At 42.8% G+C, this 15280-nt stretch overlaps 1 protein-coding gene across 1 annotated transcript in view; it reads right to left on the reverse strand.

Annotated features, from left to right (window-relative positions):
* KLHL14 (kelch like family member 14) overlaps nt 1-15280 on the reverse strand; it is a 112281-nt gene that overhangs the window by 21240 nt on the left and 75761 nt on the right. Inside the window, exon 3 of the mRNA XM_004702939.3 lies at nt 5408-5497. Within this exon, the coding sequence (XP_004702996.1) occupies nt 5408-5497 (90 nt within the window). The remainder of the gene's footprint in view (nt 1-5407; nt 5498-15280) is intronic.

Consider the following 15280-nt stretch of genomic DNA (forward strand, 5'->3'; position numbering starts at 1 on the left):
ATGTCTTTATCTAGAGCTCTATAAATACCCTTTGCCTCCCAGCTCTTTCCTCTATTTCCCTTGATTCTCTATTTCAGTCTTTCTTATTCAATGTCCAATCACTATATAACTATCAAAGTATATCATTACATAACTGACAAACCACTGAAAAAAAAATGACCTTGCCAAGCTGAGGCATATTTTTGGAAGATAAAATTCTATTCAATATATTCTACCTTTTCATCTCCCCCAAATTCATATCCTTGCCACACCTGAAACCCTCTCATTGACCATATCATCCCAATAGACTTAAATCAACTTCAAGCACAAATTCTGCTGTTGGGGAAAATTCCTCTTCATTTGGGAAACTAAACTACAAGTTATCTGCTTCAAAATTTCCCCAGTGGAATAGGCACAAGGTAGATATTTCCAGGATAAATGTGAGCAATTAGACAGAAAGAAGGGGTAACTGGTGCTAAGCAAGTAAAATAAAACAGCAAAACAATGTACATAAACTCTCAAGTACTGGAAATAACTCTCTGTTCTCTGGGACCAACTAGGTGATGGCTGTTTTCTAGAGTCTAGGTTTTGGCCAGCTTCTCTGGATTATGGGAGAGGTTCCTTGGACCTGGGCTTTGGCTCCACTTCGTAGACTCACCGAGATTGCTTAGCTGTTCATTTGGCTGTAGGCAGCCACATTTTTCTAGTCCAGCTGAGTTCCAACTCCATCTCTTTGTCGCTAGCTGGTCCCATTCTTCTGCTAATTGGAAGGCCCGCACCCTCAGATTTGGACAGGGATTCTAGTCTTATTCCTTAGACACTTGTGAATCGCGGCCCATACTCCAGAACTACATTGTTGCCTATATGTCATTTGAAATCTAGGAGGCAATTGCCTAGCCCCTTGAGTTCCACCCATCGAGACTCCAAAAGTTGTGGCCCTACCCTTGGAGACCTAGGTAGCTCTGATTCTTTTGTTCCCATCTTTTCAGCTTCAGCTTTCTGATTACTTGGCCTCTTAGACTTGGCTGCTTGGGCCAGTGTTATAAATCCCTGTAGCGCAACCAATAAGTGCTCAGAGGATGCCACTCTGCCAGTAAGCATTGGCCCCCAAAGCACTCTTGCTTTGTTGGTTGACAAGCCCAACTCCACTGACCAGAACCTAGAGGCCTCCTATGCCACAAGGAAGCTTCCTTTATAAATGCTTGGAGCTCTCTCGCTCCGTGGATTGGCTACTATGCCATCTTGCCACGCGTCTCCTTAGGCTGATGCCACTGTTTCTCTGCCACTGCTTCTCACCATCTGCACCATCTCTACTGTTACAGCTTTCCTCACTTCCTTCCTTCTGAGTCCTGCAGAATTTTCTGTAGTGTCCAAACTCTACTAACAATCTCTTCACGGCAGACTAGGCATTGACTAGTAGGTCCCTGACAACTTTTCCAGTCTCTGCTCACTCGCCTTCCAGTTCCCAAGCCACTGGGTTTGGTTAGGTCCTCTAGAGAAGCAAAACTCATGGTGCATGTATGTGTTTACAAAGAGAAAGGGATTTTGAGCAACAAATGGCTTACATAAATGTAGAAGTAGGTGAGTACAGTCTGGCCTAAGTCCCTAGGTCAGGTGTAAACTGAAGGCCTCTCTGACTCCCGTAGCAGCTCAAGTTAATGACCAGGGTGTAGGATGAAGAACCAGGAGGGCCACAGGCTGGCGGATGCAGAGGTAAATTAATTTGAGGCTAGCCAAGTAACTCTAAGGTTGGCAGTCCACTGACAGTGCCTGGGATCAGCAGAAGATGCTGACTCTATAGGAGAATGATGACCCAGACTGAGGATCCAGGTACAGCAGAAGGTGAAGGGGCAAAGAGGCTCTGTCCTGTTCAGGGTGTCTCTTTTATACTAAAGGCCACACCTCCAAGAAGGTGTTATTAGGCAGGACCCGATTGATAGGCCAGGTTCCACCTCTACCTTCCCCCAAGGATGCCCAATCACAATTTCTGACAAAATTCAAGCCATCACAGTCACATTTTAGAATAGCACCCTATCCTTCCCATCCCATCCTTTGTCTTAATTAGTTATCTTAATTATCTAGTGCTGCTAGAACCGAGCTATCACAAGCAGGTGGCTTTAACACACAAAAATTTGTTTTCTCCAAACTTAGGAGGTGACATGTCCAAATTTGGGGGTCCAGTTCTAGGGGAATGTCCTTGTTGTGTTAACTCTAGGGGAAAGTCCCTGTTTCCATTCAATATTTGTGGGTCTGATGATCCTTGTAAATCTCCATGTTTCTTGGCATCACTCTTTCCCTTGCTCTAGGAGGTTCTCAGTGCAGGGACTCTGGGTCCAGAGGGTACACTTGGCACTTGCTCTTCTTTCTCGTCAACCCTTAGGGGTTTTCTTTTCTGCTCAATGCCCTTTCCTTTTTTCTCGTGTAAGATGAAAATTGATGGACAGCACACCCCAAGGAAAGTCCCCTTACCTTGGATCAGGACTGTGAGCTGAGGAGAGATGCTGCCTTTCACCCTAATCCCCTTAAAGCGGACTGGCTGATTGTATCTGATCACATCGTAAGGGATGATTACAAAACATCTCTTCCTATATTGAGAATCCCAACCTAGCCAAGATGATGCGTCCTTTGGAGGATACAATTCACTCCATGGGAATTGCTCACAGGATGCTGTGAGGCGTAAGTGAGATGGCAAAGGCTAGTGCTTAGCAAAGTTCTTGGAAAATAACGAGCACATGATAAATATTATGACTAATACTAAGAGAAAATAGATTACGGTTAATCAGATGGATGGGCTATGAAGTGACAGGGAAATGGCTGAGGGGTTGTGGTGGATGCTCTTGGTGCCTGAATCAGACTGGCACACCCATCCCCCACCCCGACTGGGAATGTTGGCTGCTTATGCCTCAGCTGACCCCTTTCTGGAGGATAGCCGTCAGCTAAACAGGGTGCCTCGCTGCTCATGACTCCCATTCCATCAGGGAGAAGACCCCAGCCAGTGACTCGCTGAGTGACATGGGAGAAAAAGGCTGGCCCGCTTGCTTCAAAGTGGAACCAACTCTCCTTTATTTTTGGAAATTCATGCCAGTGACTCATGGGTATTCCTCTAGATCAATGGTTCTCAACCTTCCTCATGCCGTGCCCTTTAATACAGTTCCTCATGTTGTGGTGACGCCCCAACCATAACATTATTTTCATTGCTACTTCATAACTGTCATTTTGCTACTATTATGAATCAGGCAACCCCTGTGAAAGGGTCGTTCCACCCCCAAAGAGGTCATGACCCATAGGTTGAGAACCGCTGCTGTAGATATATTCTAAATGGCTTCAACTGGGACATAAGTCTGGGATGGACTGATTCAGCATTCCATGTGCAAGGGATCTAGCGAAGAAGAGGGTTAGCTGCTAGGCCTATGGGAATATTAAGAAATGTTTTAATACAGTAACGTCTTATTGAGCTTCAATTCTGAGCATCCTTATAGTTCAGGCAAAGAGAAGAGGTAGAGTAGACCACTTGGCAAAAGCAGGTAATGATTTTAGAAAGCACACAATACTTCAGGACTTTGGTCTGATAAGAATCTGTCTTGTGGTTCTTCTTCACTCAAATTATATCAAGTGGTAAAAGTGAGAGGTGCCCTCAATGATACCAGGCAAGAAATGCAAATGCTGTGTTTCCCACAACCTTTTCTCAGAGTGAATTTGTAGAATACTTTATACAAAATTGCTGTCTCATCCAGAGATTGGGGGGCGGAGTTGTCCAATCGGTATGGTTTAAGGCCACAGTTGATTCATGGGGTGGCAGCATTGGTTGCTGAATTAGTTCAAAGATAAAATATAGACTATAGAAATGAAAACACATAATTTTATTTATTGATAATCTTCATCAGAAGATGAAAAGGTGACACCAGACATTTCCTTTAAATTATTCCTTAACATATCACTATATTATATCGATATTTTATCTAAGTCTATATAAACACTATAGATAAATATGTATGTATATATATAAATAAATATATATGTGGATGACAGGTTTTCTTTGTAATTATCACTAACCTCTAACACTACAGAGGATTGGGAGGTTCATAGTGCTTTGGGAAAACTGAGTTATCAACCAAGATGGGTGGTTTGACAGCGGCCTAATCCCGCTTGCAAGAAAGACGGGCTAAAAAAGAACAAGACTTTCCAGCTTTTTCTTGTCAAGTTGCGTTTTTAATTTAGCCTTCAAAAAGGCTGCTCGGCAGATTCTTTGTTTCTATACGCACCACAATGCCCATCGGGTCTTCACTTGCTCTCCTCAGTTCAAAGCACTTCCCGGGAAGGAGAAATGAATCAGCAAGTGGAGAGTTGAGAGGGGATTGTACCATGTCAGGGATGCTGGTAACACATCCCCCGCAAAGACAAGCTCCAGAAGCAAGGCCTGTGATCACGCTCGCTCCTGCTCCAAACCAGCCCCTCGCCCAGCCCAGGAACCATCTCCTTTCTACAGTGAAAGGAAATAGGAAACCGCAAAGCTGCAGGTTTGGAGAAAGAATGTCCCCCTCTCTTTAAAAGAAATGCTCTTCGAGGGTGGCCTGGGTTGTTTTCCTTTAAGAGCTTCTCGAGTGAACAGATGTAGCAATTTTCTATTATTTGCCTTGGTGCAGATGCCGAAAGAGAACATTCCCCATAAAATATATGCAGTATATGTAATTTCAGCTGGATGTTCTGGGGTTTGAAAGTAAAAATGTGTACCTGCAAGCTGTTTTATGGTTTCTCAGTCATAATTATCTCTGTTACACAGAAGGCTACAACCACCATCCCTCCTTCCCGTGAAAGCTTTTCCAAAATATCTTGACAATTTTGCCTGTTTTGCCAGGCACCGCGTTATTCTTTTGGATGGCTTGGGAAGCCTGTAAGATGTGGCAGCTCTCTTTGTGACACATGAAGGAAGTGATCCCCTCCATGGGGTCACCAAGGGAGAACCTGCCATTAGGAAGGAACAGCAAGGAGAGCCGTTCGAGATGCACTCTCCCTCAGCTCACTGCAGACAGCGGAGTGGAGGAGAGCAGGTTTGTTTAGTGCAGCCACACTGGAGACAGAAGATGGGAGACGAGGGACGGGAAAGGTAGTTATCGATGACAGCAGCCTGACACCGTCCTTAGTGAGGTTCACACGTCTGTGTGTGGCATTCCTCATGGGATGGATGAAGACAGGGGCTGGTGCATCATTGCCAAGCCAAATCCCCAGCCAGCCCGTGAGCAAATGCTCTGCTGCCTATGTCCTCTGCTTGCTCTAGGATGGACCTGCCCTCCAATTGTCAGCCAGATTCCCTGTCATTGTGCCATGCATCCCGGCTGCCTTCCCAGAATAGGTTTTTCCCGTAGTGACAGAATGGCCCGCTCCTAGGTGCCTCGGCCCAGCCCCTAGAAAGCAGAGGTTCAATAGTTACCATTGGGGTTCCACTGGTCCTCTCCGCCCAGCACGAACAGGAAGTTCTCCACCTCCACCACGCAGTGGTGGGCGCTGTTATACGGCATAACTGAAAGGAAGCACAGGGGCAGAAGAAGCATGACATCTTTGACCTTCGCACTTGCTTGGTTGGCTCACAAGCTAACTGCTTCCGGCAAGTGTCTTCCATGGGAGACTGGATCCCAGGAAAAGGAGCCTTGGGTAGTCGTGCGAGGCACCCACCATTCCAGAGAACCCTAGACCGTGGCTCCACGGTGTGTTCTCAGGAGCTCCGGTCCCCAGCCTTTTGGATTCGTTTTACATAATGATATTCCACAAATTAGTCAGGCTGCTCTCGGTCTGACGTTCCCCTCACCTGCCTGGTGACACAGAAGGCATTCGGAAACGGTGACTGACACTCCCAGATGGTCAGGACTGGGGTGACTTCTTGGAAGAAGTTCCCCTGAATACACGTCGAGCCGTTGCTCTGCTCTGCCCCAACTCGGTGTGCTGGCAATCTTTCCAGAAACAGAACCAGGAAGCTTGAGCGCTTGCTATTCCACAGCCATGAGCAAGCTGAATTTCCATACAGTTTTCAGTTTTTAAATTAAGGTCCTGCTGATTTAATGCCTCCTCTAAATGTATACGCTTAATTTCCTGTACAATGTCATTAGCAGCACAATCACACACTTTCTATCTCTCTGTTTAGGAGCTCTTCTGTAACAAAGATAAAAACCGGCAGGCACATCACACTTTTCCATCCTCCTCGCCTTTTGCTGCTCCCTGCCCCAAGGCGGTGGTGGTGAGGAGGGGGCTTTATACCGAAAAACACTGGAGCCAGGCTCCTTCCTATCGATTGCCCTTCCCACTTCCTTTTGGGAGCCACACACTAGCAGAGGAGGCCTCCCGGTCACCCTGTGGGCTGTGCTGCGTTCGGCAGGGCTATCAGAATGTCATATGGTAAAGGTAAACGTCCCCAGCATTAGGTATCACACCGCAGGCAGTGGTTTGGGCCCAGTGACACCAGTAGGAAAAATGATGTCCTTGTTCAGCTCATCATATGGGCACCTTAAATCTAGGTGAGGACAAATGGGGAGGTGATGTGCATGTTCAGGCAGGGAACTTATTGCTTGACACGGATCAACAGAGCACTTAAGAAACCAGTGCAGTGGGAAATCAATATGAGTCAGGGCCAGCTCGCACTTTGTGCTCTCTTGCCAATGCCGCCGCGCGAGAAAGAAGAGGGTGGGGAGCATACCGCTTGCCAGCATTCTGAGTGATAGATATTCCTCTTTGAATTTTGTTTTTACATCGTGCTCTGTTCCTCGGTATGCACCAAAACAGGCTAGGAGAGGTGAATAAACGTATTAAGGAACAGACATAATGTTGATATCCGGATCAGGGTTTTAGGAGTTTTAATTATTTTAGTTACCTATTCAGTGTCACTATGGTTGCTCCTGGGTTTTGAACCTGTAACCACCAGGGAGAAAGCACTGGGATGTAAACCTTGGATAATATAGAACATGGAGGTCCAGGGATTTGCGTCCTCTTGAATTAGGTCCACTGACTTAGAGAGTCTCCTCTGGAAGGACCTTTCGATCCCTGCACCCTCCGTTTGTGTGGGTGGACAGTGCTTTTAACCATACGGCTCCTGCGCGTGTGGCTGCTCAGAATCCAGCGGGGCAGAGTCTACGTTAGCAACTAAGCAACTAAGGTTGAGCATGCTTCCAACAGCCCGCACCCCAGTGATCCATTCCGAAACAACCCCATTAGTCCTATCTCCAGCCCCTTGGTCTCCCGATTCACTACCCCCCTGTGTGCACAGATGAGAGGTGCTTCCTAGAGTTTTTGAGATTGTTGCTGGTTGGAAGCAGATCACTACCCCTTTCTATTGAGGGTCCTTTGGGTAGGATTGAACTGCCGACCTTTTGATTAGTAGTGAAGAGCTTATTCTTAAGTGCTCATGAGCATATTAAAAAACAAAACAAACCCTCCAACAAAAACTTAACTCATCGTTATTTGGATTATGATGCTATTCCAAAAATATCAAAACCCAAACTAGACTATTCGTGTCATATTCTGAACAGCCTGGTGCAGCTCTAGCTATTCAATGTCAATATTCACACCAAAGATATCCGTTCACCAGGAACATGAGTGTTTGAATGGAGACCATAGACTATAACCAACTTACTTATTAATGCCTGCCATGCTTCAAATATAGTCTTAAAACATACCTAAATCTTACAAAACATTCTGAATTACATTACCTTAATTGACAGTCCAGCATAGTAACCAAGCACAATCTTCTCAAAGTATAACAACACTGATGTTTTGTTCTACCATCTATTTGCTCCCATTTATGCAAGCAGAAATTAAGTGAAGGGAATAATACATGCCTCATTTTTAAGCTTCTTTCTCATTTGATTACATCTATTATGCTTTATGCAAACAAGTGGTGCTGTTACATAAGCGAACTATTGAACCCATCTGAAGAGAGAAAAGGAAGTGTCTGCGGTCCTCGTATAAAGGCTTGTGGAAAGTGCTCCCACTTATTGACGCCTTCTTCCTTAAGAAAAGGTAAACCCTGCATGCTGTAGTTCTTAGCAGTGTCATTATTCTCATTTCTGAATGATTGCCTTTTCTTAATTTTTACTATAAGTGGAGATGCTGTAAATACACACAAATAATTCCTTGAGAATTTTCTGAATGTAAAATGCTCTACTGTTTTAGGGAAAAGCCCTAATTACATCAATGTTGACGTTTTGCCAAAGACAATTTCTTTGGCTTCTGATACAACTTGAAGGAAAGTAAAATAAACAGGACAGTGAACAAAAGTAAACACTTAGTTTAAAATGAAACTATGCTTATAACAATGGACACAGATATGCTTGGTCTTTTCCAGATTTCTTCAGAGGTGAGTGAACAATTGCCTCTCCCTCCCAAGAAGGTATTTGAGGAGAAGTTTGTACTCTATGTTCATATACAGCCCGGTGTGAGTTTTTAGCGTGTCAGTCAGTGAGTTAGAGGGAAAGGGTAAAGAGAAGCTAATCAGGATGAAATGAGATTAAAGGCTGTCTAATTTTACAGCAACTGTGATCCATCAGCCACTGTGAAAGTGACAGTGGAAATGAGTGATGGAGACAGACAGGTGGGGCTGTACATTTCACTGATTTATCCTCAAATGCACTGGGCCTTATTTTATTGAGTGAACATGACCGCATTTATCATGACTGTCATCTAAACCCACTTCCCTCCATTTAAAAAGGTCACTTTACTCAGAGGGAGCAGGAGAGAGGCACTTTCAAATCCGACTGAAAATCCAATAACACGTGTTTATAAAGCCCTTTGCAACAATTCTTAACTTTTTAAAACTAGTGCGCTAGGAGGAAACTGTGTGTGCGTGTATATGTGTGCGTGCGGTCAGAAATTTAAAAGAGAAAAAGCCCTTGGTCATTGGAAGAAGCATTTTCATTTCATTTTTACACTCAAAGCCATTTGGACCAATTTTGTTTTTCCCACTCCAATCACACCCAAATCCTGTTCTGTTCTAGGAAATTAGATGAGCATTCATATTTAATCATTATAGTTAAGAAGGTTAGCAGAAGGTGACCCCATAAAATATACTTGGAGAGGATATTTCAGTCATAGTACGTACCTTGCTGTGTGACATTCATCCTTACACACTAAACAGATGTCAGCAATTGTCATCAGTGGACTCTGGAGCACAGCTGAGTCACATACCTGTTCTTAGTTTCCTTCCAAGTTGAAGATCTTAAAAAACTGTAACACAAAATCTTATATCCTTCCCTGAACTAGTGCAATAAAATGGCACGGGATGTTATGCACACACAGTGGGGTCTGTGGATAAGAAACCTGAGCGCCATACCCCCAGAGTATTCTTGTCACAATAAGAACCACCATTTACCAAACGCTGACTATGTTACAGAAACAGTGTAGGCATTTTACCTCTCTTATTTCATTGATATTCAACGAAGGCATGATTCATCCATTATATATTTATAACAATACGGGGCCTTGAGAGGTGAACTAACTTGTTGAAGGTCATATTCAGCGGGTGGGTGGCAGAGATGGACTCCCAACACTGGAATATCTGGATCCTAAACCACACGCTTATTCATCTCACTCTACTGATTTTCAATAGGCATGCTCATCCAACCAGCCCGTAATTACTGAGTACCTGTGTGCTCAATGATGGTGTTCTTGAAAATTGTGTATAATTTTCATGCAGAATCATATTTTAAATATGTTTATTCTCTTGATAGTCAAAGGAATGCTTAAATAAAGCAAGTAGACATTAAAAAATTATTTTGAACTTGGATATTCAGAGTTTTCCTAAAGTACATTTCTTAAGGTAAAGTACATTTGCCCGTGGAAGCCAGAAAAACACAGAAAATCAGCCAGTTAAGGATCTATATGATATATATAATAATATATACATTTTCTCAGTGGTGCTTTGGGTTAGGTGTTGGGCAGCTAACCACAAGGTTTGAAGTTTAAATCCACCAATTACTCCGGGGAAGAAAGATGAGGCTCTCTACACCCATATATATTTTAGCCTTAGAAACCCTAGTGAGGGTTGTTCTGAGTCAGACCAACTCTAGGACAGTATAAGTCTGGTGTCATTATATATCTATGTGTGTGTGTGTGTGTGTGTATTTCTACGTATGTCTTTTAAAAGTTTGTGGAAATTTTTCATTTTCTTCTAATTACATTTTTCCATTCACTCTCTGAGGTCTCCTTAGATACACACACACAAATATGTGTGTGTGCACACACACGGTTAGGTGCTGTTTAACATCTATAATATGTTTTGTGAAATAGGACATGATGTGATTTGGATGTTATGTAAACATCATATTACATACAAACAGTTCCCAGATCTGTTCCTAAATCTGAGTTTAAGTTGTATTTGTACACAAGTCTGACCAGTTAGGTATATTTTCTCTCTAACAGTAGTCAAATGTTGTTCTTAGTATATAGTAATAATGTATATTTCTATGCATAAAAACATTAAAGGAACACTTCCAGATATACTAAAACATCTTGTACATAATACTACAATAATAATAATGATAATAATGTTTTGATGTGTACCACAAAGTATTATTCATTTTTTATTATGAATTGCATGAATGATTGTATGCACCTCAAATTATTAATGTAACAGACCTGATGGGGGTTAGGAGAATGGACTCATACACTACTGGACATTCCTTCAATGACTGTTACATGGAACATGGCTGTGTGCGTATAAATTTCTATTTGCTTCAGAAAGCTCAGGAAAATTCCATCATATTTGAATTTCATTTTTCTATGCACTTTTGAAGCCCCCTCATATGTATTTCAAGGACTTATTTGAAGCCTGCAGGCAAACTAAAAGACCACCCTAGGGGCAGAGACTCTTGACATGTACAACTTCCAATGGGCTTGTTTGTGTTTGTGGAGAGTTTCTTCTGCCTGAGATTCCTGCCACTTCTATATCCTCCCAGTCTTCCAGAATGAAGGAACATATATCCCTTCCCTACCACTCACCTGTCAGTTTGGAATACTGGTAGTATTGGTAGTTTGGGTGTAGCCGGCAGGTATACCAGCAGAACTGCCAAGAATGGAAGGTTTCAATGGAGCTTCTGGATTAAGACTAGGAAGAAGGGCCTGGTGATTCACTACTAAAAGGTAACCAGCGAATACCTTATTTATAGACAATACAGCTTTGTCTGACTTGTTCGCTTTGGCCGTGGCATTCCACTGCCAGTGAGTTGATTCTGACTCCTACAGACTGTGTAGGAAAGGGTAGAAATCATCCATACGGTTTCTGAAGTTACAGAACCTTGTGGAAGAAGACGGCCTCATCTTTCTCACGCAGCGCACCTGGTGGGTTCTAACTGCTGACCTTGGAGTGAGCAGTCTCATGCTTAACCCACTGTGCTACTGGAGCTCCTTGGACACGTCATATGGAGGGGTCAGTTCCTGGAGGAGAACAATCATGAAGCAGGAGGCCAGCAAGGGTGTGTGAGACCCTCAGAGAGATGGAGTGACCCAGTGTCTGCGCCGATGAACTGGAAAATAGATGATGTGGGATCTGGCAGTGTTTTGTTCTGTTCTGAGAAATACAAGTCAGAATCCACTCAATAGCAGCTGCTAATAATAATACTAATACTTCTTCCGATAGAAAACCATAGGTATTCTTGCAGCCAAATAATTTTCATGAACATCTAACAAGAGATTGCATAAAGGCTTTGCTCAGAATACAGGTTTGCTAAATAAGTGGTTATTGAATGCTTATCACTTAGATTGAGCAGTTACAAAGGCTTTCATTGCCCGTTAGCCTCACACACACACATTTGCAAAGCTGTCTAATATGACATACTCCTTTTTCTTTTGAAAAAGTCATTAATGATCTTGGTATTTCTAACCCATAGCCTTTCAATTCCCTACTAGAGAGGCGACTGTGCTCTTGTATTGTCATTCCAAAGAGATGTTGTGTGTCTATAGGAATCCTTTTCTTTAACACAGAGGCAGCGGCATTCATTTCAGGCCTCTTTCGCTCGTTCTGTACTCGTCAAATATTTGTGAAGTTGCAACTCTCTGCTGAGAACGTCCTAGCTTCTGGGGAACAGCCTCAAGGAGTCTTCTAGTCAGGAGAGGCACATCATAAACAAGTGTGATCAATGTATACTTCCATTTCAAATGGCAAGCACAATTAAGACAAGTGAAGCAGGGTCAGGACAAGCCTTTCCGAGGAGATGGAGAGTTGTGAGTGGAGAAGTGATGGAGCACATGCGTATCAGTGCAGCAAGCACACAGACCGTGAGACACACAGGGAATGCACCAGAATGGCGAGGAGACAAGCAAGGTGGGATCTGAGATGAGCACTCAGAGGAAGACAGGCCTAAGAGGAAGACAGTGCAAGAGATCACTTGAGTTATCTTCCACTACATCCTTTTTAATGAGTGTTCCATATTTTGTCTGATTCCCTTCTGATGGCCAGTTAGTAGTTAAGCCAACAAACATTTGTTGACCCCTCATTGCATATCAGGCACTTTTCTGGGTGCTGAGAATTTGACCGTTAATAAATCAGGCAAGGTCTCTGCTCTCAGGGAGCTCCCAAGAATGAATAGGAATGCTGTCACTTGATGATCAACAATATGAAGAGAAGTAAAACAGGATGGTGTGCTTGAGAGTAAGTGCTTGGCTAATATTGTAGGCAGAGTAACCAGGGCAAACCTCTCTGCAGGCCACATCTCCCCTTGGATTTGAAGGACCAGATGGAGCTGGCTCTTAGACAAATGGCGGGAAGGGGGTGTGGAGAGAGTCTTTGTAGAAGCTGTGAAGAGCAGTGGGTTGGAAGCACCTGAGAATCAGAGAGATGGCCTCTGGGTGTGAATAATGGAGGAAAAGGGCCAAAGTGGGTGATGTCAGAACAAGGATGATCTCAGACACTGACTCTTAAGGCTCTTCCCAAGTCAGGATAGGTGGTGTGGATTTTACTCTTAGCCCGATGGACAGACATTGGAAGGGTTTTAAGGAGCAGAATGATGTAATCTGATTTATGTTTGAAACAGATCACTCCGGCTACTATTGCTGTGGTAATAACAAAAGTAATACAATAATAATCTCCTCTGGTAGTTTTGTGACATGATAGAAGCGTGACCAGAGGGGTGACGTTGGGGATGGAGAGAAGTACTGAGATACGTGTTAAAAACAAAAACAAACCTAACCAAAAAACTCAATGCCAACCCATAGTGACTCTGTAGGACAGGGTCAAAGTGCCTCTGTGAGTTTCGGAGACTGCTAATTCTTGAGGGGTGTGGAAAGTCTTTTCCCAAAGAGTGGCTGGTGGCTTGGAACTTCTAACCTTATGGTTAGCAGCCCAACATGTAACCACTACACCACCAGGGCTCCTCAAATGAGTGGTAAAGGTTGCTGTTATCACAGATAGTGCTGTGTTCACAATATTTCTATGCACATAGCATATATACACACAGGAGCTTCTCTATACGATTAATTTCTCCAAGAGAACTTTGTGGGCCAAAGAATAGATTCACTTTACATTCTGATAGATATCACCAAATTGTACCCCTTTTCACATGAGTAATTTTGTTACTGTGTTATTTGAAAAAGTATCTAAAATGTGAATCTACAATATTTAATTACAAAAGAGGTTGGGCATATTGTTGTGAATGTAAAATCCATTTGTATTTTACATATTTTATCAGTGGGTTTTTGATTTCTTGACATCATAATTTGTGTTACCTTCTCTGTGATTTCTATATTTAAAGCACTATTTTCTCTGGAATTGTCTAAACTGGATAGATAAATGGGAATATTTTGAAAGCATGCTTTTGCTAGAATATATGTTTATGTGAAATATTTACTCATTGAAGCAAATTCAAATAGCAATTACGTGCTGTTGAAAACAAATATAACATGGAAAAATATTAGATGACTATTTCTTGCTACTGGATCAGAGAGGGCTTTCCAAAATATTTTCTTCAATTTTGTAGCAACACTATTGAGACACAAATGTTTAAAAATATTCTGGTTTGTTTCGTCCTACCAACCAGTCGGCATCTCTGGGGATCGAGTAGTTAGAAAAATGCCTCACCCATAGCAGGTTCTTGACTGATATTTATTGAGTAAATCACTCATATGTTTTGTATTGAACTGTGTCCTACAAAAAGGTACGTTGAAGTTCTAACAAATAGTGCCTGTTACCATGACCATGTTTGAAAATCGAAACTTTTCTTAAGGATGCTATCAGTTAACACGAGGTCATAGCAGAGTGGGGTGGATTCTAACGTGATCTGAATCTGAATGATACCTGATAACAGGAACAGAAATGGATTTAGACAGAAAAAAGGCAGTCACGTGACTACAATGACAGATGAAAGTCATGGAATGTCAAGGATTGCTGGAACTACGAGACACTAGGGGCAAGTTATAGAACACTTATTTTCTGGGAGCCCTTCAAAGGAATCAGCATGGCCTGTATCCTGATGTGGATGTCTGGATTCCATAACAGTAAGATAATAAATTGCTGGTCTTCAGAGCCACTCATTTTGTTAGAGCAGCCTGAGTAAGTTAAGATGCTATGAAAAAGACTCTTATGTATTGGCTATTACGTTTTGGACTGTCCTATTCTTACAAATTACAGATTAATGTAAGCATTTGCAAATTTGGGGACGCTTTGATCATTATGAACAGTTAGTCTGGAAGATGAAACCCCTTAAGATTGGGCCATTGGTAGTGAGGTCTTTGTTTTTTGGTTTTAGTCTCTCGATGAGTTGGCTGAGGCCCGGAATTAACTCAAAGGTTGCCAAAACTTTCTCTCTCGGGCTTGACTTGGTCGACTTACACTCAGCCAAAGTCCTGGAGTCATTGGAGATACTTATTTCAGTGAGTTCAATATGTATGCATCTTTTTTTTAAAAGTATGTATGTCAAGTTAGAAAGGCTGTGAAAGAACTTCTTTCTTTTTTAATTATTTTACTGGGGGCTCATACAATTCTTATCACAGTCCATCCATCCATCCATTGTGTCAAGCACATATGTACATTTGTTGCCCTCATCATTCTCAAAACATTTGCCCTTCACCTCAGCCCTTAATATCAGTTGCTCATTTCCCCCCTCCCTCCCCACACCCCCTCATGAACCCTTCATAATTACTAAATTATTATAGTTTTGTCATAAGTTACACTGTCCGATGTCTCCCTCCACCCTCTTCCCTGCTGTCCATGCCCCAGGGAGAAGGCAATACTTATATTCTTGTAATTGGTTCCCCTCTTCTACCCCACATTCCCTTCACCCTCCAGGCATTGCTCCTCTCACCACTGGTCCTGAAGGAGTCATTTATC

The sequence above is a fragment of the Echinops telfairi genome, unplaced genomic scaffold (assembly GCF_000313985.2).
Source record: "Echinops telfairi isolate 266 unplaced genomic scaffold, ASM31398v2 ScPeMD7_7400;HRSCAF=8409, whole genome shotgun sequence".
NCBI classification, from domain to species: Eukaryota; Metazoa; Chordata; class Mammalia; order Afrosoricida; family Tenrecidae; genus Echinops; species Echinops telfairi.